Source organism: Pithys albifrons, chromosome 19 (genome assembly GCF_047495875.1).
Source record: "Pithys albifrons albifrons isolate INPA30051 chromosome 19, PitAlb_v1, whole genome shotgun sequence".
Lineage (NCBI taxonomy): Eukaryota > Metazoa > Chordata > Aves > Passeriformes > Thamnophilidae > Pithys > Pithys albifrons.
In genome coordinates, this window is record NC_092476.1 from 7,406,708 (window position 1) to 7,434,404 (window position 27,697).

General features: G+C 48.3%; 1 protein-coding gene across 4 annotated transcripts; it reads right to left on the bottom strand.

Annotated features, from left to right (window-relative positions):
* Positions 1–27,600, bottom strand: PRPSAP1 (phosphoribosyl pyrophosphate synthetase associated protein 1). Of its 4 annotated transcripts, none has more exons than XM_071573924.1 (11): positions 27,337–27,600; positions 26,627–26,738; positions 17,051–17,103; positions 15,445–15,511; positions 10,692–10,864; positions 10,168–10,283; positions 9,420–9,475; positions 8,879–9,024; positions 2,943–3,013; positions 2,116–2,262; positions 1–1,076 (listed from the first exon to the last, which is right to left on the bottom strand). In XM_071573924.1, exons 2-11 carry the CDS (start codon positions 26,707–26,709, stop codon positions 918–920), a joined length of 1,071 nt encoding a protein of 356 aa, XP_071430025.1. In that variant the 5' UTR covers positions 26,710–26,738; positions 27,337–27,600; the 3' UTR covers positions 1–917. The 4 variants fall into 4 exon arrangements, with proteins under 4 accessions (XP_071430025.1, XP_071430024.1, XP_071430026.1 ...); XM_071573923.1 differs by lacking the exon at positions 27,337–27,600 and adding an exon at positions 27,197–27,273; XM_071573925.1 differs by lacking the exon at positions 27,337–27,600 and adding an exon at positions 24,278–24,372 and having other exon boundaries at positions 26,627–26,714.
* Positions 27,601–27,697: the final 97 nt, after the last annotated feature.

Genomic DNA, 27,697 nt, shown 5'->3' on the forward strand with positions numbered 1-27,697 from the left:
TTGAAAAATCTTATGCTTTTTATTGCAGGTTCAGTGTTAGTGTTTTGGAGAGCACAGCTGCATTAGAAGCAGATATTGTTCCAACTTTCCTTCCCCATGAGACTCTGCCATAAACTCAGCAGCCCCAGGCAACTCCAAAGATTGTGCCTGGCTTTGCAGTGCAACAACTGTTCAAGTGAGGACCAAGACCCTCCCCTGACTTGTCACTGAAGAACAATAATGATCCAAAGCTCGCAAAATGGAAAGGCCAACACATTAACCAGAACTTCCTGCTCTGCTGGGAGACACACGTGAGCTTGTTCCCAGCCCCCTGACACGAGGATGTGAGTAGCCCTGCAAATGGGTTGCCCTAAGCTGTCCTTTTGGGATGTTCGGCTAACTTAGTTTTGATGAAAGTCCTTGCTCTGCTGTGCAGGAGATGAGAGGCCACTCACTTGGCAAGGAGCTGCTGTGCTGCTCAGCTCTGCCAGCAGAACGTTCCCTTCTGTGCTCCTGGATGAGCCACAGGCAGAAACAACCCCAAAGGCTGCTCTTGCTGCCCACACAGCAATAAACAGTCTCTATTCCCTTCTCATAAGCTGGCAGCTATTTCTGTTTAGCTTTACTTTCCACCCCTACAGGGCAAGAGAACACACTAAAAAAAATATCATTAAAGGAACTTAAAAATTCAACACCACCTCATTTCTCCATCTCTCTCAGTTAAGGTGTAACCCTCCCCATTGCCAATGGCCTCTTCTATTCAACTGTAAAGTGCTGGTCAGGTTGACTTTTTTACATTAGATCTCATGGCTCAAGACCCTGAAAACCTTCACACTCCTACAAAAATAAACAGTTGTGTTATGCCTATATTTTATGGTATTGCCTTTTCATGCACATTTCCTTCTCTTGTGGAACCCAGGGTGGGGCCAGCGCCAGGTCTAGTCATCGACAGTGATGTTGCGGAAGAGATAAGCCATGGACTCGCCGTTGTGGATCCGCCGGATTGCTTCCGACAGGATCAAACTGATATCCACAGTCTTTATCTTGGGGCACTGCAGCTTCTGCACCTCGTGAGGAACAGTGTTGGTCACCACCACCTACAGAGGGACAGAAAGGAAAGACCATTTGTTGTGTCACTGAAACACTCGTTCTCCCTGAGCAGCCACTGTGGATGAACTCCAGGAGGGGTGTGCACCTGCTGTTCCACAGTCCAGGAGGAGAAATCCTTGTATATCAGGAAAAGAGATTAATCTTAGAATCGATTGGGTTGGAAAAGACCTCTGAGATCATCAAGTCCAACCCTTGGTCCAACTCCAGTACCTTTACCAGATCATGGCACTCAGTGCCACGGCCAGTCTTAGTTGAAAAACCTCCAGGGATGGGGAATCCACCCCCTTTCTGGGCAGCCCATTCCAATGCCTGAGCACTCTCTCTGGAAAGAATTTTTTTCTGATCTCCAAGTTAAATTTCCCCTTCAGTTCAGGAAAGATTAAAATAAATGGTCTCCCCCACAGGACAGTTAATCTGTTGAGGGGACCAGCACTCTCTCACAGCCACCTCCACACAGGATGAGGGGTCCATTCAGTTCACAGCATCTGACATGTTTGTTATGAAGGGTGGGGTGTGAAATTTTGTCCTGCTGATGTTCCAACAGCCCCTCATCAGCTGGGGGAGAGGGGCAGGGAGAAGAGCTGCACAGTGAGATGGCAGCCACACACCCCCAGCTAAAGTGTCCTAATACCTGCATTAGGGAGAAAATATACTCAGGGAAGCAGATCAGACCTGAACAGATATTAATCACATATGCTCTTTTTGTTCCAATGAAGAAGGGAAGTTCTAGCCAGGTGGGGGTTGGTCTCTTCTCCCAGGCACTCAGCAATAGGACAAGGGGGCACGGGCTCAAGCTCTGCCAGAGGAAATTTAACTTGGAGATCAGAAAAAAATTCTTTCCAGAGAGAGTAATTGGAGGTCTTTTCCAACCCAATCCATTCTATGATTCTGTGATAAGAACCAGCTATCTGTAAGCACCTGATTAAACCTGATTTCAGAGATGAGCTACGTGGCATGGGAAGAACATCAATCTGTGAGTTTTGGTGCCACCAGAGCCACCCCCTCCTCTGCAGGAAGCAGACTCACCTCATCAATGGAGGATTCCTCTATGAGACGTGGGGCATCTGCTGACAGGAGCCCATGAGTTGCCATCACAAAAATCTTGTAGGCCCCACGCTCTTTCAGGATCTCTGCAGCAGCTACAAAGCTTTCCACATCATCGATGATGTCATCCTGAGGAGAAACAGAAACAACCTTAAATCCAGAAGTTTACAGTGCCTGAAGGACAGGAGTGGATCTGCAAGGTACTGCAGCTTTGGCCACACACACAGATGAAAAATATAATCCCTGTGTACTTCAGCTGCTGGTGAGACGCAAGGACAGCCACGTGCACAACTTTAATCTGTGAATGCCATTTCCCTAGTTTAGGGAGCCTTTTGCTGGTGTGGAGAACAAATGTTGTGTCTTGGAAATAAACTAGTCCCTGCACACACACAGACAGAGCTTACCATCAGCAAGGTGTTTTTCCAGGGGGCAGGAGCTGCATGTTGATTACTTACACTGCAGCATGGCACAGCAAGTATGAGAAGCTCAGCAAGTTTTGTTTGTTTGGGATTTTTTTAAACACCTCAGGAATTTCTCTGCATGTCCTGGATTTATTCAGTATTTGCAGACATCTGACATTTATAAAATTAAGGAAGCAAGGAGATTTTAGGACTTAAAGTGCTGAAGTACAAAGGGTTTTCAACAGAAAGCTGAAATAACCGAAGCCAGAAGCAATACTGGAGAAAACAGTGTCTAACAATCATGTTCCCTCCCCTATACCTGCAATCCCTTCTGCCCTCAGGGACAGAGCAGCTCAAGGTAAGATGCTGTGAGGAAGCCACCCCCCACCTGCCCTGTCACACTCGTACCACAATGATGGCAATTCTTCCTCCAACATCTCCAACCACAGTTATTGGCGGTTTCTCCTTGGCCATCATCACTAAAGAAGAAGAAAAAAAAGGAGTCCAGGTCAGTCAGGCTTGAATCAAACCCCAACTGCTCCACCACACAAGAGGCCAAACCTTTAAACATCTTATACTGGTGCACAGACACAGATGTGCTTTACATGATCCTGACACACACTAAGTGGGAAACCACTGGCTTAACCATCATTTTCCTCCTTAAATAAACAGCACTGCTGCATAAAGAGGAAACTCTGTTTCTGTAGGGACCTCAGAGACAACAAGCAAATGCAACTATCTAAGAGGTCTCCATGCAAGGAGAGCTACAAAGCAGCACCTGGTTTATGGGACATGCTGGTGACTTTCTTTGACCCCCAGAACAAGACTTGAAAAAAGGTCTGTCTCCTGATTAGGAACAACAAATGGGCTTCTCCAAGCAGCATCTCTCAAAGGGCAGGTGCTTTAAAGATGCAACTTTTCACCTGTTGGACTCAGTAATTCATTTGCAGGGTAAGAGACTTGCACTTCAGCTCACTTGCTTCCTCACCAAACACACAAGGCTCTTTCAGAGGGTGTAAGAACCTTAATACCATCTGCTCAGGCAAATAAAGCTTGAGGAAGTTTGCAGAGGCAGATTTGCTGATTTTTTTTTTAAGTGGATTAATGGAAAGAGCAGGACAAAATCCAATTGAACACTGAGTTCTACAAGCTCTGTGCAACCAGCAGTTGGACCAAAAGGATACACTGACAAGCTGTGCTACCTGACACATAGTGATGTACTGGGAAATGGGTTCCACTCCCTCCTGACTCTACTTCTGCACTGCCATGGTTCATGCCAGACTACATTCTGCCAACCTTTCAGCAGCAGTATAAAAATAAGAAACATATGAACTAGAATGCACTGAGAGTGTCCAGACATAACACAGCCTTCAGACTTGTATCAAACAGCAACCAGTCTCTGATACAGGCCAGGGACTTACTGTCCATCAGCCAAACCTGTCACTGCCACAGGGTGCTGCTTTATACAGCATAAAAACCTCCAGTATGGAAAGAACACTGTGGTGGGCACACAGGTGACAATCTGGGCTGATCTCCCCACTGAAGCAAAGAGGAACATCCAGCATTTTGTAACACTTACCAGGCCCACCTCCACACACCCCCCTCCCAGATTTTATGCTCTTTGGGGAGTGCAGCAAAGTGTCCTATCAAAGCACTTTGCACCCCTCCTTTGTAAGCTCAGGTCTTGCCAGGATTCTGGCCACAGAGGCTTCTCAGGTGCTGAGGAGTTTCAGACATAACTAGCAACATCTTTCTGCTATAAGGTAACCTACTTCAATGTAATACCTGAGAAGCAGGAGAACACAAGCCATTGCCCATCAAAAAGCCTGTCAGAATATTGATTTCTGCCCTCCTGGATCAAAACAGTTCTGTGTGAAACTCCCCATCCTGCACAGCAGGCTGATCCAGTACTATTCCCACATCTCATCAGTGCCTGGGAACGCTCAGAGTGCAAGCACAGCTGGGTGAGTGACTCACACTGAGGGATGTGATGAAACCAATTTTAAGGACCACAGCTTCAAAGATTCATGTGTAAACACACACAACCTACTCCACAGACTGGTTTTCCATAAACCCACCAAAACTATATAGAAGGTGTCCCAACAGTTTTGTTTTGACCAAAGCTCCATCACTCATTGCCAGGTTTTGCAGTTGAAGTCACAGCTACCCGGGCCTGAAAGGTTAATAGCTCTTCATGGCACAGATTCCCCAGCCTCCCTTGCATGGTTATTTCTGAGTCTCCTGTCAAATGCAAAATCACCTCTAAATCCTGAAGGAAAAATATTCTTATGAGAAGGAAGAGTCTTTGCAATAAATGCAGATTAAGCACCAGAAGAGATAAGCAGATCATAAAATTCAATTTACAGGCGCTACTGACCTGCTTAGATTAGTTATTAGTTTATTATCTAGTTTGGACAGTAATAAAACTCCTGGTGGGAGCTGGGAAGTATCAAAAGGATTCCACCTGGCTGCCATCCCATCCTCCATGTGTATCCACAGATGAGTGCCATCTCTGTTTACAACAGCCAGGTTAGGGGAAATCTGTCTACACAAATGGTGAACAGACCTTGAGAGCTGAAATTCAACACTATTTTACTCACAGAGACATGAAGTTTCAGCAAATCAGTATCCTTCTGATCCATAAAGGAAGCACTTGCTGTGCTTAAAGGCTAACATGGCAACTAGCAACTTTAGCAGTGCTTTGCATCTCTGTTTTTAAAAGCTGTATCTCAATTTTATTTTTAAAGAATGGTAGGCAACGTGTCGACCTACCCGGATCTTAAAGAGATGTTCTCCCTTTTTCTTGTTCAATTTTCTCTGAAAAAAAAAAAAGAAAAAAAATTGCAAGCCAAAGATCCACCCACAACCACATCAAATCTCAAGAGAACTGCTCCGACGTGATGAGAGTTTACACAAAGGTTTCTGCAGCCAGGTTCTTCTTCAAAATCTTTGGACATATCAAGATGTGCGAGTCAGAACTCCTATGAGAAGGTGGCTTGAAAAATTATTCAAATAATAAAGAAAACCTCTGTTTATATGTAGACAAAAGAAGATAACAGAATTAAGCCACAGTGGTACTTTCACCTGGTGTAACCCCTTGGATCATGTACAAGTTTAGGTTAAAGAGTTGCTGACTTTTTCTGGGGAGTCAGAAAAGATGTTTGTGGTATCTGTAGCTTCTGGGGAGGGGGGAAAATAAAAAGAAAAAACCAGACCACCATTTTTATAAAACAAGAATATCAAAGAACACTTATGTGTGTAACATATACTAAAGGCAAGATTATCACTGGCTTGAGGAAACAGCATTCCCAGGTGTGTAAACCTGTTGCTTTAATTAAGCAGTCAAGAAATGCTTGGGTTAAGAAATGCTAAAATAAATTCTGTTTGGAGCTGACAGTGTGCATTAAAGTGATAATAACCAAGAAAAACAATGCTTCATTTACAACAAAGCCTGTGAGCAGAAGGCTGCCCAAGAAGGAACTGTTTTGTGTAGAGACAGTCCTGGAAGGACAGAAAACATCCCTGTGCCCAGCCTAGAGACAGGAAAGATGGGGGTAGGGAAGGAGGAATGGACCTATGGTCACTCCAGTGTTTCCCCCAAACCCTCTTCCTTCATGGCCGTTTCCTGGGCCCTGGGTTTGACCCATTAGCTCTCTGAATAAAGCACTGAATTCCAGAGCCACTGAAATGATTTAACAGATGGTGCTCTGCTCCTTTTCTCCAGGACGAGGAAACACGCAGAGCCCACATGCATTTGTTAAGGCACAGCCCCGAGCCAGCTGTGAGCCCTGAGCCACAAACACACAGTCAAAGGGAAAAACCTCCCAGTGACGGCCTGTCACGGGCTGTTGCTGCTGCTGCTGCTTGAGAACAGCATTTTAAGTGCAATTAGAAGCACTTCAGGCATTTTTCTGTTGTGGCTCTGCACAAATCAGAATAACTCATCAGGCCACACTCACAGGACAATAAATAAGCCATTCCACTGCACAGCACTCATTAATTAGAGGCACATGATCTCTCCCAGGACAGGGAGACAAGGTGCATGCCAGGACACAGGAGCCCAAGCCAATTCACTAGGAAGCCCATGAAGAATGGCACAAAGCATAAGCCACCACTGTGGGGCTCTGGGGCTGCTCCCAGACACAGGTTTCACCTCTCTCCTGGCTGTGACAACTGCCTGGAGCCTGAACTGCCGAGTCTGGGATGCTCCACATTGATCTGGTTGTAGCCTACAAGAGCAGGATGCTCCACAGTCTCTGCCACTCTCCAGGAGTGTCCTCACCTTCCACCTGCTGAGCCAGGCAGACCCAGACTGGTTCTGTTTTGACAGCTGGGGGTTTGGGGCCAGTTTTGGTTTAAGGAACCATCCAGGTCTGAGTGAACCCTTTCACAACTAACCCCACAGAGCCACAGCTGAACCTTCCTTCACTCTGCCCTCAGAGCTCACACCACTGGAAGTGCTGGTGATGGCACTGGGCAGGAAGAGCTGAGGGTTTGGTATGATGTGACATTTAAGATGGGAAGATGCTTTTCAAACGACTGGACTGGACAAGAAAGGAGGTGTATCAGAGAGGGTGACTCTCACAGCACTGCCATCCCTCACCCCAGATGCATTTTCAGCTCTGTCTGGCAGAGCACAGCTCCCTGGCAGAGGCTGACACACAACCAGGATGCACTAGAAGCTTACAGACTGCTTTTAGACAGGGATTACCTCAGACTTCTGCACCTCCAGTAACAGAACCCAGCTCACTCAAACGAAGGTATTTGTCAGGTTAGAAAACTGGACAGAAAAGCAACTTCCTACTGAGAGTTTTGGACAAGTTTTCCCCCCACTCCAGCCCACGACAGAGTTACCAAGCCTCAGCTTGACTGTTTTAGATTTATGCCCTAGGCATGCAGGGAGGTCAAGTGCTGAGTTTGTGCAGGAGATAAAATAAGAAAGTGGTGATACACAGCAAATTAGTTTGTGTTTGGATAGCTGAGGACTGAAAACAGTTTTACCCTGGAATCATAACTAAACTGGACAAGGACACATTTCTGTATGAGCTGCAATTGACAGGGCTCTCCAGCAGCTCAAGCTCCCACAGTTGAGCTTCCTTGAAGTGACATGGTTGGAAATAAAAAATACAGTCTCATCAATGTCTCAGTAGCACACAAACGTCAGCTGGTGATATTTTGGAGGACAGCATTCTCCTCAGAGTAGGAGGGGAGAGAAAACCTAAGAGTAACCACACAAATTCCTGTTTAGTTGGAAGGGTATGAAAAAAATCCCCTTGTCAGAAGGGGGCAATCAAGATGCCAAACCCCACCTGCCCCTCAAGGCCCTAGAGGAGTTCCACCAGCAACATAACCACTGTTTAACTGATTGTGTTCCAGTGAGCAATGATGGGGGTGATGTAAAAGGCCTGCAGTTTGATGTGCCTCCCCTCCACAAGCTGCCCACAAACTGGTTGGATGTTCTCCCTAAACTTCAAAAGACAAGAGGCTTATCAGTAGCCCCAACCACTGCTGGAGTAATTAAGTTTGGCTGCATAATGGAGAGCTCCTCACCACACACAGCTGTGCACAGCCTTTCCCACAGTCACTTCTCAGCCATGATCCCAATCTCTGTCCTACCACCACCTACCCAGAAAGCTAAAATCCTCCCAAAATAGAGCTGGATTTTAATTGTACTGTTGTTATTGGACTGCTGCAGGAAAACAAGCAATCCTGGAGATGGCATTTCCCAGAACTCAGGTTTCCTCCTTTTTGCTTTGTTCTCTGCTCCCAAATCAGCAGCTTATCAATCAGCGGCAGGACCTCAGGGAACAGCTCAGCAATGCTCTTGGAGACACTATTCACCACAAGCCTCAAAACCTTGTTAAAACAGATGCTGGAACATGATCACCTGGCTGCCAAGATGAAGAAAATTTCCAGCAGTAACAACAGCTGCAGCAGCAGGGGAAGATAAAGGCCAGCCCTCCCCTCCAGGATGGAGCAGCAGCCAGTCTCAGGGCAACTCCCTCATTACTTACTCTTTTGCATTTCTTTTGTTTCATGAGCTGATGGTTTCTGTTGCTGAGCACTGTAAAAGCACCACCTTTATCAGAGGTTTGTCAGTCTGACACTACTGAGCAGGCACAGCCAAGGAGAGCAATACTAATCCTCTGCATGGCCAGAAGGAGTTTATTTAACACCTTCCCCTCTGACTTCCCCTACAATTTGCTGATACCAACCCTTCCATGAGAAAAATTCCACTGGTCCAGCTGCCATCAGGTTGGTTATTCCTACACAGTTAAACCAACAGAAGTTTCCCACCAAACCATTTTTTTTCCCCAAAGGTAAGCAGAGAAACTTGATCTTACAGGGCAGCTCCAGGCCAGGATGCACAGTTGCATTTTTGAGCATTGGAGGGGAGTGCCGCCCATCATCCATGTCCTGCTCTGTGCACTGAGCCTCCCCATGGATCACTGCCAGCCCCAGCCGCAGCCTCTCCGCGTAAGACTGAGCCCTGCAAGACAAACAGCCTGTCAGGAAGGAGCTGGGCTGGTGCAGCTCCACAGCCCAGCAAGTCCCTCCCAGACCCAACAGCAAGCAAAGGCTGCACCTCTGTGGCAGCTCCCCAGCAAAAAACTTCACTGGAAGTGACTTTTCATTCCTCCTTAGCATCCAAAATTCACTCTACCCCCTGGCTCCACCATGGGGTCTCCTGTGTTCCTCCATATGCTAAATGCTCTCTGAGATGGTCAGGCAGCAAGTCTGATCCCAGCCCCAGGTGAGCCACTTTGCTCTGCAGCAGAAGAGACCCCCATAGTTTCCTCCCACCCTCCCCCATACTGGTGAATTGCCCACCAGCTCAGCTATTGTCCAATTTACTTTTAACCAGCTAGTAAAGCATCCATTTACCTTTTAGCTGCACCAGGAGATTTGGCTACAATAACTGCATTTCTGTAATCTGGAATCTGGATGTGATAAAAAGTTATTTAATTAAAGAAAAACCTTCTTGCTAGTAAGTGATTTGATACACAGGTGAATAACTGCACCCACCCTACTTCCCAGACCCAAATCTTCATTCTCCATTTCTCCCAGAGACAGACAGGCAACTGCACTTGCTTTCAACACCAGTATTTGTGCATTCTGCAAAGGTGGGAATGCTCTCTGTGTTTAACCCTCCCCATGTGGGGAAGCCTTGCTCTCACCATGGGGGAATAAACCACCAACTTTTGCACATGGAGAATGAAACCTCCATGCCCTGCCCTAGCTCAGCATTCTTACACTGCCCAAGACAAAGCCTATCAATAATTCAGAGCAGTCAGAAATCCACCACAGCACAAGGGGCAAGGGGAGGCAGTTTAACAGGATTTTAAAGGTGTTTAGAGGCAGGAGCACAAATAGCATCTCTCCAATGGCACTAAGTCTACAGAGAGCAAGCTCCTCTCCTGCTTTTGGTGGAGTCCAATTTCCATCCAGGTACAGTGACACGGTGTAACATCTTCCCACTTTTCTAAGAAACATGCAACAGGTACTCCCTAAGAAAGAATTCCTTAAGAGAAGGATTGGCCTGGACTGAGAAGATCATCTCTGCTTAAGGAGAAGCACAATGCTGCTATTATATTAGGACAAGCTGATATATACAGAACTAGAGTAACCTCACTTCTTCCTGTATATACTGAAGCAAGAAAGGGGATGCTCTCAGGTTGTCTACTGGAAAGCTGAAGAAGCCTTGGATTTCCTTTTGATGAAGGTCCATTGTGATAATGTGTGTTAAACCTAAAGGGAAAAGGAAGAGAATGATTTATGGAAAATATTTCCACGTGGCTGGAGTTCCTTGAATATGTCCATTTTCCAGACTATTTTAGCTGTTACTCAAGACTATTATGCCATGTCATAAAATAATCATAGACAGATGAATGTAGAAGGTTCCCAGGACATAATGACAAACAGGCAGACAATGTCACAGCACTGGGCTGACACTGTATTTCACCAAGACACTTCTAGGCCACTTCCCCAGGTGTGAGTTACACAGAACACAAGAAAGCTGAAGAAAATTATTTCCCCCAAAGTGGCTCAAGAGCTGAGCAGCACATCCCCACATCAAACAGGAGGAGAATGTATGGAAAGATGCCCCCTGGATGCCCAGCAGCATCCAAGCATGCTGCTGCTCCCTGGGACACTCACCTGCCTTGGCAAGCATGGAAGCCAGCAGCTTGCAGACTATGGAGCCCCTCTTCCTCATTTTGCTCTGTTTGCTGTAGGGGAAGTAAGGGATGACCCCAATGATGTTCCTGGCACAGGAAGTCTTCAGTGCATACGCCATTATCAGCAGCTCCATGACAGCAGTGTTCACATCTCTAGGAGATGTGAAAAACAGTTCCAAGTATTAGCAGCTGTTTTGCCAGTGCAACTCCTTTTCCATTCATACCCAGACCTCTCCTCACCAAACTTCCAAGCAAACAATGCTACATCTTAGGCCATAATGTATGCAAGATCCAGACTGCAGCTGTACAGCTCCTTCCACCACAACACAACACATTACAATCAACTCTTACACTTACAGGACAAAACTCCAGCACTCAAGAGCTGTGGAATGGAATTTCATTTTATATTCCAATATATATTCCAATATATGATGATTCCTTCCATCATCACACAAAAAATGTTTTTTTTAAAAATTTGTTTTGGAACAAATGTCACTTGATACAGTGTATTTTGAAACAAAACACCCTTTTAAAGAAGCAGTACACACATACAGCCAGCACAACTTCATCCACACTAGACTTATCAGGGTATTTTTCTTTTTAACAGTGTAAGGAAGGTTATTTTTCCTGCAGTAAGAAATACTGCATTTTGGAGCAGTACAAATGCCAGGCACTTCATCTTTGGTGGAGGTCAGCACCTCCATGCTCTCCAGCTTATCTAGAAAGGGAAGGAACAGCAGCCCAGAAAATGCTAAAGGTCTGTATCTTGAAAAAAAAAAACCAAACCAAAAAGCAACATAGGCAGAAGAATCACAGGAGTTGGAAGGGACCCATCAGGATCATCCAGTCCAACTCCTGGAACTGCACAGGACACTCCAAGAATCCCACCACGTGCCTGAGAGCATTGTCTAAACACTTCTTGAACTCAGACAGGCTTGGTGCTGTGACCACTGCTCCCTGTTCAGTGCCCACCCATGCTCTGGGTGAAAAATATTTTCCTGATGTCCAACCTTCAGCTCCCCTGACTCAGCTTCATGCTGTTTCCTCAAGTCCTGTCATTGGTCCTAAGAGTGAAATATCCCATTTTCAGTTTGTTCCACCATGACTGGCATGGCCCAGCAGGAGTGTATTAATACCCATTTTAATTCGTTTTAGGAAGGGGGGGGAAGCCAAGCCCTTTTAGTTCCTTAAAACAAAGACCAAGAGACAGTGTCTGCATATCACAGACTGACTCGAGACCAATTGGGAAGGGAAGAACATGCACTCCAGACAGTAGGACAGGCAATCCTCCTGCAACAGACACCCTTGCCTGGGGGTTTCCAGCACAAACAGCCCCCAGTGACACACCACATCCCCAGACTAGTCAGGAGGGCAACGCTGGGGCTGACAGGGCCACCCTTCCAAACAGCAGCAGAGGAATAAACAGCACAGAGCAGCCTAAAGCTCCACAGAGCTTTTTGGACCTTACTCAGACATTGCTCAGGACCTGTTTTCCTCCTGACCACCAGAGACAGTTTCTCCAACTGCTCAGTGACATGACCCAGGACAAACCTCTGACCATTTCCATTTCCCCACTGCTCTCCCTTCCTTTGGAAATTAACCTCCACTTGTGCCTCTTCATTTGTGAGGCCCTGGGTCTCTGATCTCCTGCTGGCCCCACCACAATGCCATTTACACACAAGAAAGCTTTGTTGGCTCTGGAGCACCCAGCCAAGAATTACATAAAACACAGCCCCCTGCCACACAGGACCACAAGCAAACAAAGAACTGTTTCTTCCTTTTGGTTTTTCAGCTGTGCCAGTGGGGCCATGAGAGAGGAAAGAGATGCTACTATCAGTGTCATACAACAACAAAGGGGTCAAGTTTAAGCCTATTTAAAGTTCATCCAAGAAATTAATTATTTTTCATCACTGTTTTTCAACTTACTCTTAAAAAAATATATATTCACATGGAAAGCAGATAGAGAACAAGACTGGGAGAAAGGGTTGGCACTGGTTTCAAAAGGCACCAGCAGTCCTGGTGCTGCTGGGGACAGGGGTAGTCCTATTGAAGTTACTCAAGGAGGAGCACTTCTCTCAGTATTCCAGTAGGATCCCACGCTGGGCTCTGGAAAGCTCCTGCAGACCAGCTGGCACAGGCACTGGGCAGAACTGGGTGTGTCTGTCACTCCAGCAGGGCCCAGGATGGGCTGTCCAGGTGGTGCTTCATGCTGAGCCATCACACTGATCTCCTCTGCAATGGGCACTGACCCCAACCAAGGGCACCAACTGGGGGAAATAACATATGTGGTGGAAGCCCAGGCATGGCATCTCCAAACCAGGGAACCAGGAGAGAATCCCAGTCCCCTTGCTGCCTCCCCACCCAGCCATGCTCAGTTAGTCACTGTTGGGAAGGCAGAGCCAAGGTCTCACATGGGGACTGTCAGCTCACTGCCAGGACATTTAGAGCCAGCCCAGTGGTGCCCCTCACCCCACTCACCACCCCCCTCCAGCAGCCTGGAGTCTCCTTTGCTGCTCACCCATCCACATCTGGGGCATCCCTGGACGTTCCTTCTCTCAAGGCTGAGCAAACACCTCATGTGATGCTTTGCAACAACCAGCACAAACACTCAGCACTAAAAGGCTCTTTTCACTTTCAGGATAGCAATAGGACAAGGGGGCACGATGGGCTCAAGCTCTGCCAGGAGAAATTGAAGTTGGAGATCAGAAAAAAATTCTTTCCAGAAAGAGCGCTCAGGCATTGGAATGGGCTGCCCAGAGAGGGGGTAGATTCCCCATCTCTGGAGGTTTTTAAAGTGAGATTGGCCGTGGCACTGAGTGCCATGATCTGGTAAAGGGACTGGAGTTGGACCAAGGGTTGGACTTGATGATCTTGGAGGTCTTTTCCAACCCAACTGATTCTATATCACAAAACCACCAACTCTCTCATTTGTCTGCCACCTAAACATAAGCTACTTGAATTTCCCTCAGACAAATGCCAGTCAAAACACCAATAGTCTTGCATGATACCTGTCTTTGTCACTTTGTTGTGCTCTAGGCTTTTAGGCTTTTTAGTATCAAATATTCAGGTCTCTCTGTTCTCTCTTGCATTTAAGATGCAGACTGTGAATCCACACTGCAGCAGAGCAAGGCTGCTTCCCTCTCTACTCCCTTCCCACCAAGTTCTAATAGTTTGTTTTCTTTGCAAACCACTGCTGAGTGTGGAAGTCCTATTCTTAGATTATTCCACACAAGTTGCTGTTTTGACTCTCCTGAAGAGCACCCTGAAACCCACTGCAAAACTGAGATGACCTTGAACATGTCCTCTCAAGCAATGCAGCAAGGCACAGCTGCAGTTTAGGAATAAAAGATGACTTGGCTGAACAAGAGTGGCTCCTCACCTGGAGGGCCTTGAACATTTTGGCTAAAAAGGACCCATTTCTTGGCCCACAACACTGAATTCAGTTAATGGAAAAACAAGGGATCAACAAGTTAAAAGCAGTGGAGGTTTTCTCCTCCCAAAACTGTTGCTGTCCCTAAGGCTGAGTTACCTCTCTGTGAACACTTTATCTGTTCCATGTTTACACAGCTCTCAGTTACAAGTTATTTCAGAGAACTCCCTCACAAGGGACAACAGAATGGCACCATTCACCCGAAACGTAATCCCACAGCAGGGGATTTTCATCTCGTGGAGATTTAGATCCTCCCTGGGGGAGAAAACACTTGAAGCATCTCTCTGGAAAGAGATGAGCCCTAGGAAAATGTTCCTGCCTGCAAGAGGAATTCCAGAAGTGAGTAAGCTGATCTAGTAGTCCTACTGGTTTCTTTAATGACAGGCCAAGCATTACAAAGAAGTGAACTTGAATTCTCAGTGGGCTCTATTTCTTTGGCAAGCAAGAAAAAACTCTGTTTTCAGAATATTCTGCTGCCTGAACTCTGCCACTTTTTACTTCTTGTGACCTCCAAAATCTGAGTATAATTTGGTAACTCTGCAAAAGCTCTCAGAGCAGGAATATTCTTGTGCAATAGGCATCCTAACAATACCTTATCTCTGAAAGCAGTACCTCCCCTACTCATAGCTGTTGTTTTGCAGTTATCATTTAGGTGTGGGCTCTCTTTCCACCACATTAGTGCTGCATCCTTACTCTCTTCCTCAAGCCAGGGAGCAGCAAAAGGTTCCTGGGGTTACAGGTGGTTTTCTATCCTCCTGGTTACTTGAAGCACTTCTCTTACTCCAAGGCTAGAACATCCCAAAATAAAAACCAAAAAAGGCCCATCAACATCAAGAACTGTACAAATACCAGAGGGAGCTACAGCCTTCCACCTGAGCTCATCCCTACAGCAAAAGAGCAAGAATAATCCAGCCTGTAATGAATGCAATAGCTGTTCTTTGATGCTGGCTCTGCTGTGTTTAGTAGGTGAGGAAATCAGACATCCTGGAATGGAAAACCAGACAAGTGAACCTGAAAGGCCACCACACACAGAGCAGGATGTTTCACTTGCAGCCATCAGTCACACTTGTTCTTGCCTCAAGTGACACACTGGAGCTGTTTGATGGGAAGAGCCTCAGCTCGCTGTGGAGCAATCGATCCCCTGGGAATGTTAACAGCTTAACGCTAGGTGGGGTCTTGGATGAGTCAAAGCAATGACAGCACTGGCAGGACCTGCACTGGTTATCCTGTGAGCAAACCATCTAACCATCTGCTGACCCAGGTATTCAAAGCACATCACAGGTGCAAGCCACGAGTCCCTTACCTGGGGATTGTCTGTATGATGAAGATATCCTGTCCCCTGACAGATTCTTTTATTTCAACTCTTGTTTCTGAAAAGGATTGAAAACAGAGTCAGTTTTGCTTCCACACATCAGGTTGACAGTGTCAACACACCATGTTTTAGCAGCAACTTTGCCCCCTGGTCGGGGCAGATGAGGACTTGCTCCTCTGCCCTTTGTGCACATACACCCTCTACACACACGGATGAGCCAAGTGGATTTTCCAAAGGCTGGTCCTGGGTAGAGCTGGCAGACACCAGTGAGTTAGCTGTATTTACAAAGCAAAAGCAGGCTGAATAGCTTTTCTTATGTTTAGAAGACAATTGCCTAATTCTCAATTAGAGACCCTTTTCACTTCTCCATGGAATGGTGAAAGCTGTCAACAGCACATTCGTTAGTGAGCAATAAACCACCCAAGGCACAACAACCTTTAGCACTCAGCAAGAAGGTAACTCAGCTCTCCTGCATTCTTCTCTTTCAGGCTTACCATGGGATCAGTTCCATGCAGGCTGGGTAGCCCAGGGCAACACCAGCAGCACCGAGAACTTCCTGGTTTCACTGTCAAGGTCAGGACATTTCAACACTGACATGAGCTGGAATTCTGTGTCTCTGTTGAAACACCATTCCTACAGACCTTGACTCCATGCAAAAGCTGAGCCCTGAGCAACTCTGCAAAGCCAAAGCAATCACTCCAGGTTTCCCAAGGTGCCTGTCTTAACCACTCATTTCCCACACAGTTGTGTACTGGAGGGCAGGGACAAGCGAATGGAGAGAAAAAGCTACTCAGCTGTGGAATTCAGAGTCTAATTGCCTGGGCACTGGCAGTAACCTGAAGGGACTCTGCTGAGAGCAGCCTGATTTGCTGTGCAGTGATGAAGAACGACTTCAGACCTCATAGCAAGCAACCTGATTTAAAACCACCCCCAAAGGGCAGTGAGCTCTCACTAACATGAGCACACCAGCCAACCCAGCCATAACCACAGCAGCTCTCCCACTATGTGGCCCATTCTGGCTGCAAGGACAACAGCACTATCATAAATCCTCCATCCCTTCCTCTCACCTGAATCAGCACTCTGGTTCTAGTCTCTCTTGCAAATAAGGTAGCAGAGGTCTTGAAATAGTGACTCTCACCCAAGCTCTGATTGGTATGTTCCCCAGCACAGCCTTGAATTCTCTCTCTTTAAAGCAAGAGGACAAGTCCTTGCTAGGGCAGCTGTAACCTGCCAGTGGCAAGGGAGGGCTGGGGGAAGGGGATAATTTAAAACCTGACAAGGCAGACACTTAGAAAGCAGAGCTTTACTTTTAAACCTGGAGACATTTTGCTAAGCATGAGAGTCAGTAAGATTTGGCAGCAGCCAACACCCGAGGTAGGACTCTAGAGGAGAGTTTGCTGAGGGGCAGGCAAACAAGATAACAGGGGAAAACAAGGAACACGTTTAATTGCTTTGTCCAAGGTCAGACACAGGGGTTCAGCACTGCCAGGAGCAGCAGTAACACCACAGCTCAATCACTGCACTTATTGGACAGGTGTGGCCAATGGAGTTACCCAATATTTCCGAGATTGCCTCAAATGGCAAAGATTTCTCTTACCTCCATTGGTTTCCTGGTACACCACAGATTTCCCCAGCTCAGCACCGAGACGCCTGGAGAGAAAAAAAGGGATTAAAAATGGAGGAACCCAGCAGTTTGTGATCCAAACCAGGGGCTGGAGCAGAGGATGTACACCAGTAAGACAGAGTGTTGCTGAAGAGGGAGCTGAATGAGCCAGCCAGGCTGCAGAACTGGGCCCTCCCCTGCCCAGGGGGGTCTCCTTCCCTCTGAAGTCCCTGGGGAGGGCCCTGGCACACATCACTGCAGCAGGTCATGGCTGTTACTCCAAGAGCCAGTGCTTGTACTGACCACAGGCTGTGTCACCTGCTGGCAAAGTACACCCTGCCACCTGTGCAAGGCCACCTAGGGCAGGTTTTGATGTGCAACTGAAGTTGAATGATTTACTCAGACTCAATTAGTGGCAATGAGTCACGTTATTAACTCCCACATCTTTTTCTTTCTTATCCCTCCCCAAACCTTCCTTCTAAATAACTCAGCTGATTAAAGAGACGTTAACTTCAAAAATGTTTTTCTGATTTTTTTTAATTACTCCTTCCTCTTCTCAAATGTCAAATCTACAACACTCATCACAACAAAGATTACAGGCACCAACTTCCTTTTTTTTAAAATTTCTTTCTTCCACAATAATGATTCACTTTGAAGAGCATTTTAAAAGGTTCAAAAGGCAGCCTTTTCCCTCAGGTGACACCTCAGTATTTAACTGTGCTGGTAAGTAATCCATTAGTAAGTATTTAAAAGCATTTGTGCTTTAACCATGAGCCTCAGCTGCAAAACCCTGCACCAGGGAGACATTTGGGACAGATGTGCTGCTGAAACTGGGCAGGATGGAGCAGGTAAGTCCCTCCTCTCCCAGGGTCTGCTCTCTTGCCGTGCCCACACGCTGGATTAGGCAACAGCTCATGCCTGAAAAATATCTTTGCTGATTATGGTCGCAGTTTCCTGTCTGCACATACACTGTATTTACCTGGACACATGCCAAAATTTGGCTTATCAGGACTAACCCTAAATGAAAGTCCACATCTGTTGCTGACTTTTCTCTGGTTTACAGCCTTCTGCAGTCAGTCCCTCCATCTCCTTACCCACAGACTCAGCCTGGTGCTTCAGCTGTCACAAAAGTCTGTGTTTTCACAAGTCACTGAGTGAGGCAGCCCAACCCTGCCAGGCTTCTGTTCCACCAGCCACTGCTGGGCCCAGCCACGAGCCAAGGCTGGAGGTTCCAGCTGGAAGCTGGCTTGGAGAGCGTGCCGGGACAGCTGTGATAACAGACACTCCAATGCCACGGGATGTATTTGCTTAGCTGGCTCTAAAGCACGTATTTGGCATCATCACACTCCCCATCGTGTGGCTGGCAGCACGTTTTGCAATGGCTGTGGCTGGTGAGTAAACTGAGACCTGTTTGTGTCAGGCTGGGACCAGCCCAGCTCAGGTACCAACTGCAGCATCACCACACAGCCCAGAGCAGGGAATCATAGAATGGATTGGGTTGGAAAAGACCTCTAAGATCATCAAGTCCAACCCTTGGTCCAACTCCAGTCCCTTTACCAGATCATGGCACTCAGTGCCACGGCCAATCTCAGTTGAAAAACCTCCAGGGATGGGGAATCCACTCCCTCTCTGGGCAGGCCATTCCAATGCCTGAGCACTCTCTCTGGAAAGAATTTTTTTCTGATCTCCAAGTTAAATTTCCTCTGGCAGAGCTTGAGCCCATCGTGCCCCCTTGTCCTATTGCTGAGTGCCTGGGAGAAGAGACCAACCCCTACCTGGACAGAACTTCCCTTCAGGGAGTTCCAGACAGTGCTGAGGTCACCTCTGAGCCTCCTCTTCTCCAGGCTGAACAACCCCAGCTCCCTCAGCTTCTCCCCACAGCACTTGTGCTCCAGTCCCTTCTCCAGCCTTGTTGCTCTTCTCTTCTCAGGTGGGTTGGAAGAGACCTCTGAGATCATCAAATCCAACCCCACTGTGATCACCAGTCCAGGGCACTCTGTCCCCTGGGCTGGTGATCACAGTGGGGTTGGATCAAGACATTGTCATTTCTCTGTCCCTGGAGGTGTTTAAGAGGACACTCAGTGCCACATCCAGGCCCTTCTCCAGCCTCATTGCTCTTCTCTGGCCCCGCTCCAGCCCCTCAATCTCTTTCCTGAACTGAGGGGCCCAGAACTGAACACAACACTCAAGGTGTGACCTCCCCAACACAGAGTACAGGGGAAGGGTCACTGCCCCGGGCCTGCTGGCCACACTAGTTTTGATCCAGGCCAGGATCCCATTGGCCTTCTTGGCCACCTGGGCCTCCCAAGTCCCTCATCTGGCTCCTCTCACCAGCCCAGCTGGGTTAAAACTTGCAGCTCCAATGCAAAGGGATCTTCAGTACCTTCAGGATCTTCAAGACTGAGCTGGTCAAGCAAAGGCAAGCCTGGGCACCCCAGGACAGACTCAGAGTAAATGCAAGTTTTGCAGATGGGACCCATTGAGCTCCTGCTGCCAGTTTGGTTCCTCCTTCCTTCCAATGACAGTCTGGCATTTGCAACCACTAAGCTTAGTGCCTTTCTGCCAAGGCATCCAAGTCCAGACAAGCTCAAGAATCACACACAAAACAAACTGGTGGAGGGCTGAAATGTTTAATGACTCACAGTTGTTCTCCACAACTGCATGGCAAGTCTTGCCTTTGGAGGCACGTGTGCCCTGACTTCACTGCAGACAGCACGTTCCTACCTCGCTACTGGGGAAAAAAATTCCATTAGTGAGACTGTGCAAGTCTCTTAGTCAGCCCTGAATCTCATGGCAGGAAGGAAAGCTTCAAAATCAGTCCAGCCAGACACACTGCTGCAAAACACGCCCTGGAAAGTGGCACTTTCAGTGCTAAGTGGTGGCAAACAAAACCAGCAGATTTGTGGTGCTCAAGGGGAAATGGTCTCAAGTTGCACTAGGGAAGGTTTAGATAGATATTAGGAAAAATTTCTTCCCTGAAAGGGTTGTCAAGCCCTGGCTGCCCATGGAAGTGGCAGAGTCACCATCCCTAGAGGGATTTAAAAGACAAGTAGATATGGCACTTGGGGACATGGTTTAGTGGTGTCTTTGACAGTCCTGGGTTAACAGCTGGACTCAGTCTTCAAGATCTTTTCCAACTCTCTGAGTCCATAGAATCATAGAATGGATTGGGTTGGAAAAGACCTCCCAGATCATCAAGTCCAACCCTTGGTCCAACTCCAGTCCCTTTACCAGATCATGGCACTCAGTGCCACGGCCAATTTCAGTTTAAAAACCTCCAGGGATGGGGAATCCACCCCCTCTCTGGGCAGCCCATTCCAATGCCTGAGCACTCTCTCTGCAAAGAATTTTTTTCTGATCTCCAACTCCAATTTCCCCTGGCAGAGCTTGAGCCCGTGCCCCCTTGTCCTATTGCTGACTGCCATGATGTACCCAGCAAGAAGAAACCAGAGCCCAGAGTTCCCCTACTCAGACTGTACAGCAGCAATGCAGCTCCTGTGCTGCTGAAACAAGAAATCAGAAAGGCAAGTTTGCTCCCACACAGCAAGAGGGACCCTGAACAACTCAGTCTGTCAGATCAGAGCAGTGTAAGAGACAGCACAGAGCTGCCACCCCAAAGAAATGAGTGGCAGGGGATTGCTCTGGTCAGACAAATCCCAGCTCTCCCCCAACTGTTGGCTATGAGTAAACAAGAAGGGTGGCAGTGGGAAGGAAAGGAGATAAAACTGCCCTTAAAAGTCACAGATCAGCCCTGCCTGCAGCTTCACATCCCACAGGCCTGGCAGGACCCCCAGGCAGCTCCCCCAAAGCAGTTCAGGTATGTGCACCCCAGGGGCACACCTTCCTCTGAATCCCTTCCTGAAGGCCTCCTTTGGCTGGGATATCAGCCACTGGAGGAGTCTGATAAACCTTGACTTGGTCAAGGACAATAAAGAGGGGGCTGTTTGTGCAGCTCCTGTTGTAAAGCACTGAATTCCAGAGGACTTTTATCAAAAGGGAGATTTGCAGGAAGTCAAGGGCAGGGCCCAGCCTTACCCACCCCACAGCCTGGGAGCAGACAGAGATTTCAAAGATAAACTCCCCCTTCCCATCACCTTCTCCCTTTTTTTCCTCTTCCATCCCAAATCTTTTCTCTCTAAATCCTCTCCATCCAGAAGATCCCAGCTGGTCGTTGCTTTAGAGGATGAAGGAATTGCACTGACAGCAAGAACCCTGTTTGCAGCTTCAGGACTAACAGTGTAACCACAGGAACCTGGGCTACCACAGCTACTGATCACTGTCTGCACACACAGGACAGAAAAGGTGTCACTGCAGGTAACCCCAAGTACACAGACCCTGCAGAGATACAGCTGCTCCTGGGAAAAATAACATTGTGGGTCCTGTAGATAAATCATATCTCCAAGCAAAACAAGCTGTCATCCTTCCACCAGCTCCATCACTTAACCAACCCCTCTGGGGCATGACAGCACCTAAGAGAGAGAAAAAAATCTCTATGGCTTTAAAATCCTCCTCAGAGCAATTGTTCAGTAAAAATTTGTATTGATCTGCAATCTCTGTAAACACTGCCCAGGAAAGATGATCTAACGTTCCGCAGTCTCCACACATGCCAAGAGGATATTAAGCTCTGGATCCAAGAGTGTTTATAAAATCTGACTCAAATTCACATCTAAATGCAAACAGCTCAGAAGTCACCTATAGCTTAATGAAGAAGTGGCACACTGCACTATTTTAGGAAACACTGTGAGGTGGTATTAGATTGTACTTTAAAATGTTCCTCTAAAGGCTGTCAAAAACCACTGTACCCAACTCTTGAGACAAAGGACAGTCAGACTTGACATTCAGCTGAATCAAATTTCAAGAGGGAAATGCACTTGCAGAATTTTGTGCCATCAAAACCTGTTTCAGTGCCACTGAGAAGGTCCCTCAGCCCTGGCTGTGTTTCCTCCTCCCTCTCTCTGAGTAGCATCCATTTGTAAGTTTGTCTCCAAAAGAAGCTTCCAGGAGAAATCTGTACACAAAGCCCTTAATCATGATATGATTTGATTTTGGCAATATCCTCTTCATTACAAACACTTTCACTGGTCTCAGTTCTGCAAACACTCAACTAATCCCCCACCTGCAGACTCCAAGAACTGCTGCAGGCTCTGGAAGGATCTGGAGCAGAGGATCTGTGCTGTGCCCGACCGTGGCCAAACAAGTCACAGCCGACTTTGAATTGCTTTTCAAACTTTTGCAAATCTTTATTTAAAGATCAGTCATGGTCCAGCCAGCACAATGGCAGCTCTGCAGTGTATTTCCTAATCTCCCAGAACAAGAACAGCCAGGAAAGGGAAAGGGAATGGCAGCTTCCTGGACACAAGGCAGTCTGCTCAGATATCCTTAAAACTATCTGAGCTCTCCTCTACCATCTCCATCCACCCAGCACAGCTGGGGACTTGAAGAACAGTCCTTACTGCTCATCTGCCACTGGATCACTTGTTCCAGCCACACCAAAACCCAGGCAGCCCAGCTACTGGCAGATTTTCCTTGACTCTTACCAGCCTGCTCCTTGTGAAGAGAAATACCCCTAAATCTGGTGCTGGCCAGCACAGAAAGCTCCACACGAGCCCAACCTGCTGAGCCACGTTCTGTGCTCCCCCTGAGCTGCAGAGAGAATCCTCAGGCCCAACTCCTCCATGCTCACCCCACCCCAGCACCGTCCCCCACCTGAACCCTCTCCAGCTGTTCTGCTTTTTAGCTGGTTGTTTCTTTTTCCTTCCCAAAATCCTTGATGCAGCTTCACCCTGTAGTATCACTCAGCCTTCTGCCACAGTGCTGCACCCTCTGAGATGGAAAAGAGTTGGTGCCTCCTCCTCCCCTCACACAGCTCCACACAAGAGTTGCTTCCAGAAGGAAAGAACAGGGTCTGGACATGAGGGAGAGCAGCACCCCAAGGTTTCTGTGCTCTGACTCCCCTCTGCCACCCTCTCACATGCTGGCAAGATAACCTAAACAGAAAGGATGATATTATTCTTCCTCCACCCTATCCAAAATCCTCCAGCTGAGGGAGGCTGCTGCAGGTCCTCTGAATATCTCATCTCATCCAAAAGAAGGGCACAGGAAACACCACCCTGGTTTTAGCATGAGCCAGTTCCCTGCAACCACAGATCAGACCACAAATCCTGTATTTTCCTCACTACTTGTTCTTCAGGCTCATAGCATTGCTGTATCTGTGGATCACCAGCATTTTCCATGCTGCAAACCAAATGAATGTCTGGAATACTCACATCCACAGCTGGCAATGAGACAGCATCACATCCCCCACCACAGAGCTGCAGGAGCACTGGGGAGGCATCAGCAGCTTCAATCACCAATCCCCTCCAACCCAAACACACAAGCAGTGAGTAGAATGGACTATTTGCAGCCTCTGAGCCAAGCACTGCAGTCAGAGGGAGATCCAAATGCGTCTGTTGGACTCTGGAGATCACAAAGACTTCCTAGACCTCCCTCCTTCTCCTCCCAGCAGCACACAGGCCCACTGGGATTAGCACTGGTAACAGAAATTATCCTTCTCCTCTGCAAATGCAGCTCATAAGGTGCCAAGTGTCCTAATTACAGCAGGAATTTTCTTTCCATCAGGGAAAGAAATTAAGAAAAATAATCGATTTAATTGATTTTCTCAATTTATAAGAGACAAGTATATGGTTTAATTTATGTTTCAGTGGTGCTGAATTTAAGGAGCATCTTCATTATTTAAAGTTTCACAAGGTATTTGGTTGCCATAATCCAACACCACCTCCTCTCCCTGGCAGGCACTGATAACCACCAGTGCTCTGAAAACCCAAAGTGAACATGACACTGACCATTAGTCACTGTCCCATAACCAGACAAGAATGCTCAATGGGAATTCTAAAGGTAAGAAATGTGCCAGAACATGACACCCAGAGCCAGAACCAAAAGCACCTCTGGAAGTTCTGCAGTAAACAAAGTGAGGAGACTGACCTGATTTATGTCACATTTATGTCCAGGCTTGAGATTTTAAAAAAGGATAAGCCAGGAACAACTCAAATATAGATTTTAAGATCATACCTACAGATACAGAGCAACAGAGCCCCGATGGACAGGGGTCTCAAGGGGCCCTACTCCTAATATTGCATGTTGTTTTAAAGTTCTTTTACTGCTTCTACTAAAGGTCATAAAAAAACTTTAAAAAGAACGCACAATATTAGAGGACAGACTCACCCTTATACGATTGCTCCAACTCTACTTAAAGGTGCTCTGACCTCCCCAGCAAAGCACAGGCTGGGATGTGAGATGGGGGGAAAGGCAGCAGCAACCTGGAAAAACAAGGGATGTATTACAGACAGACGTGTTGAAACAGCCCTTGAGCTCCTGAGGGAGGTCAGTGAAAAACCACTGTGCAAGATGCTGAAAATACCTTTATTTTTGGGAGACTTTTTACTGTGGGCAAATCTGTACTGTTAATGGTTCCAGATTTTGCACCCACAATAAAGATACATGTCCTTAAGTCTCAGTTAAGCAGCAGCTGTGCTGTTACCACCTGAGCACCTGATATAGAATCACAGAATGGATTGGGTTGGAAAAGACCTTCCAGATCATCAAGTCCAACCCTTGGTCCAACTCCAGTCCCTTTACCAGATCATGGCACTCAGTGCCACAGCCAATCTCAGTTGAAAAACCTCCAGGGATGGGGAATCCACCCCCTCTCTGGGCAGCCCATTCCAAAGCCTGAGCACTCTCTCTGCAAAGAATTTTTTCTGATCTCCAACTTAAATTTCCCCTGGCAGAGCTTGAGCCCGTGCCCCCTTGTCCTATTGTCCCTATCATGCTGTTGGAGCCAAGGCAAAGAGCCCACATTGCCCCTATTAGAAATTTACGTGGTCCAAGACAGCTGGGAGGTCACTCTGGGTCTGGATCTGCTTCCTTCCCCCTCACAGCATCCCTGGGAACACACAGAGGGTAAGTCAGCACGTCCCCCAGCCAGCCATGCTCACCATGGCCTGGGGAACCTGCTCTGTGTCCCTTCTCATTACATCTTTAAAAAGAAGGGAGTTATTTTTAAGACAAAGAGCAAAGAATAGGGATTGCCTGTTTGCTCTTTCAGTCCTGAGAACTCAGAGCTCGTCCCCAGGGGAATTCTGTCACGTTGTGTTGACGCAACAGGACAAGCCTTGTAAAACCCTGTCCCATCTGTTGCAGCAAAACTTTTACAGAGAGAGACTTTAGCTACAGAGTTGTATCAGTGAAGGGAAAGTGATACAGAACTGACCAAATATAGCGAGAATACACGAACCAAAAAAAAAAAAAAATCTTTCAAGTCTCAAACACAAGGATTTCCCTCTCTGCCTCACACCCAAAGAAGTCCATCACTATTATCCATCACACATCCCAGCCAAACAGCCAAGTCAGCCCTGTGGAGATAATCTGTCCTAAGGATTTAACGCAGTGTTTATTAAGCTAATGGGACAAGCAGCAAAGTGTTCCTGCAGTTTAAGGTGGCAGCACACCTGTATGTAGGCATGTTTCCAGTTTAAGCACACCCTTGGAGACAGGAATGGGACAGCAAGGACAGCAATGGGAATGGGACAGCAATGCCCAGCAATGGGAATGGGACAGCAATGCCCAGCAATGGGAATGGGACAGCAATGCCCAGCAAGGACAGCAGGGATGTTGTCAGTGCAGCGGGCAAACAAGCACTGAGTCCCTCGAGTTTGGGGGCAGCTTCCTATGAACTGCAGCTGAGAAACACCAGCAAAGAAACCCAAATCCTGCTCTAAGATGACAGCCCAATACACAGATACCCATTTCAGAAGAACCCCTTTGGCTGGGACTGCCCCAGTTTGAACCCAACTGATTCAAACCAAAAAGACCAAGTGTTGGGGGGAACTCAGCGCCCCAAGAGCCCCGTTTGGGAACCAGCTGTCACACCCCTCATTCAGCAGGGCCCAGCACATCCATCCCAGACAGGACAAGGTCAAATCCTGCCCAAATTGATGGGCTGGGAAAAAACAAATGGGCAGACCTGTACCCTAAACTGAACTCCCTTTTGTCAGCACGTGCTGCCCCCTCTCCTCTCTCACCTTCCCAAACCCACACTGGTCAGTGGAAGGGTGCATGTGCTGTGCCGAGGGGCACAAACACTCCTCATGCCCCACACAGGGAAGCTGTTGGGAAAACAAGCTCACCAGCCAGAGAAAAGTTTTGAGCATCTCCCAAACCTGCTACAAAAACGCTCACTGAGGTTTGCTACGCCAAGTTTCACCTCCTCTCTCTCCAAACGCCAACAGCCTTTGCTGCAACCCGGCCCTTCCAGCGCTGCCCCTGGATGTCAGAGGCGCAAGGGGCAGGAAGCAGCGGGTCCATTCCCACCGCTGGGCCAGGCTGGGGTAACCGGGAGGGAGGAGGAGGAGGAGCAGGTTCGGAGCTGATGGAGATTCCCGGTGCCAAACCCCGCGGGCAGCAGAACCTCGGGATGGAGGGAGGATGCCAGAAGCTTCTCCAGCCGCTCGGGAGGTGCCTGAGGAGCAACGAGGGGAGAAGGAAACTTGGGAAGAGAGGGAAGGAACTTACTCCGTGATTTTCTTGGCCAGCTCGGTGGAGGCCGCGGTGGAGTTGGCCGAGAAGACCCGGTAGCCACTTCTGGCCGCGTTCATCGCCAGAGAGTCATGCAAGCCGCGGGGAGCTCGAAAGTGAGAAAAAGCAGATTTATAAGGCAACAACAGCTTCCGTGGCATCCTTTTCTTCCTCTCCGCCGCGATCGCCGCCCCTTAAGGGGTGTGGAGGAGGAGGAGGAAGGGGAGGGGAGCCCTGCCCGCTGCCCATGGACTCGCTGCTCCGCTGCTGGGCCAAGGGTAAAAGGGTGGAAATTGTGACTATTACAATAAAATGGAGCAGCAGCTGCCTTGCCGCGGGGGGCTTAATGGGGTGAGCAGACAAGTGACCCCAACCCACACCCACCCCCTCATGCACCGGGAGAGGGATGGCCCCCCAAAAGAGGGGGGTAATAGGGCGGAGAAGGGTTCCCTTGGCCGGGGAGGGTGGGGGTGACCGGAGAGGACACAGGGGGGTCCCTGCGGTGGCGCAAGGGGTGCTGTGAGGGGGGTTATCCTCGGAGGGGACGGTCCTCCCCGCTCCCCTCACCCAGCCCAGCGAGTGCGCCCGCACGGCCAGAGCGTCGCTACCGCCATCTCCGCCATCGACTCGCCGGGGAGAGCCCGCCCCCGCCGCCATCTTCGGTGAGGGCACCGCCGCCGCACTGCCCGCGAGCAGCGTCCCCTCACCTCCTGCCCGAGCAGCGCCGGCACCCGCAGCGAGAACAGCAGAGACTTCCCTCCTCGGGGGGTAAAGACACCGCCCGCTTCGCGAGGGCTGTTGGCAGCGCCGCCGCCTCCCGCTCCTGCGCGGCGGATGAAGGCGGGGGGTTCGTGCCCGTGTCTAAGATGGCGGCGCGGGAAACAGAAGCGGGCGGTGGCGGCGCTCTGGCCACGCTGCTCTATGGTGGGTCCTCCCGCCCGGCCCGGCCCCGGCTCCTGCGGCGCTTCCCAAGGGAACAGTCACTGTCTGCTCTCCGGTGTCCCCTGTGGAGCGGGGACAAAGTCCCTCTCCGGTCCAGGGACTAAATTGCTTAACTAAGCAGAAAAG

Bases quoted from the DNA above. Each gene is read 5' to 3' on its own strand.
- PRPSAP1 (XM_071573922.1), bottom strand. From the start codon at position 26,790: ATGCCACGGAAGCTGTTGTTGCCTTATAAATCTGCTTTTTCTCACTTT. The intron at 9,025-9,419 runs GTAAATGGATGC...TTTGTCTTGCAG, and splicing joins TCTCCTGGTGCAGCTAAAAG to GGCTCAGTCTTACGCGGAGA. The intron at 1,077-2,115 runs GTGAGTCTGCTT...GTCCCTCTGTAG, and splicing joins AGGAATCCTCCATTGATGAG to GTGGTGGTGACCAACACTGT.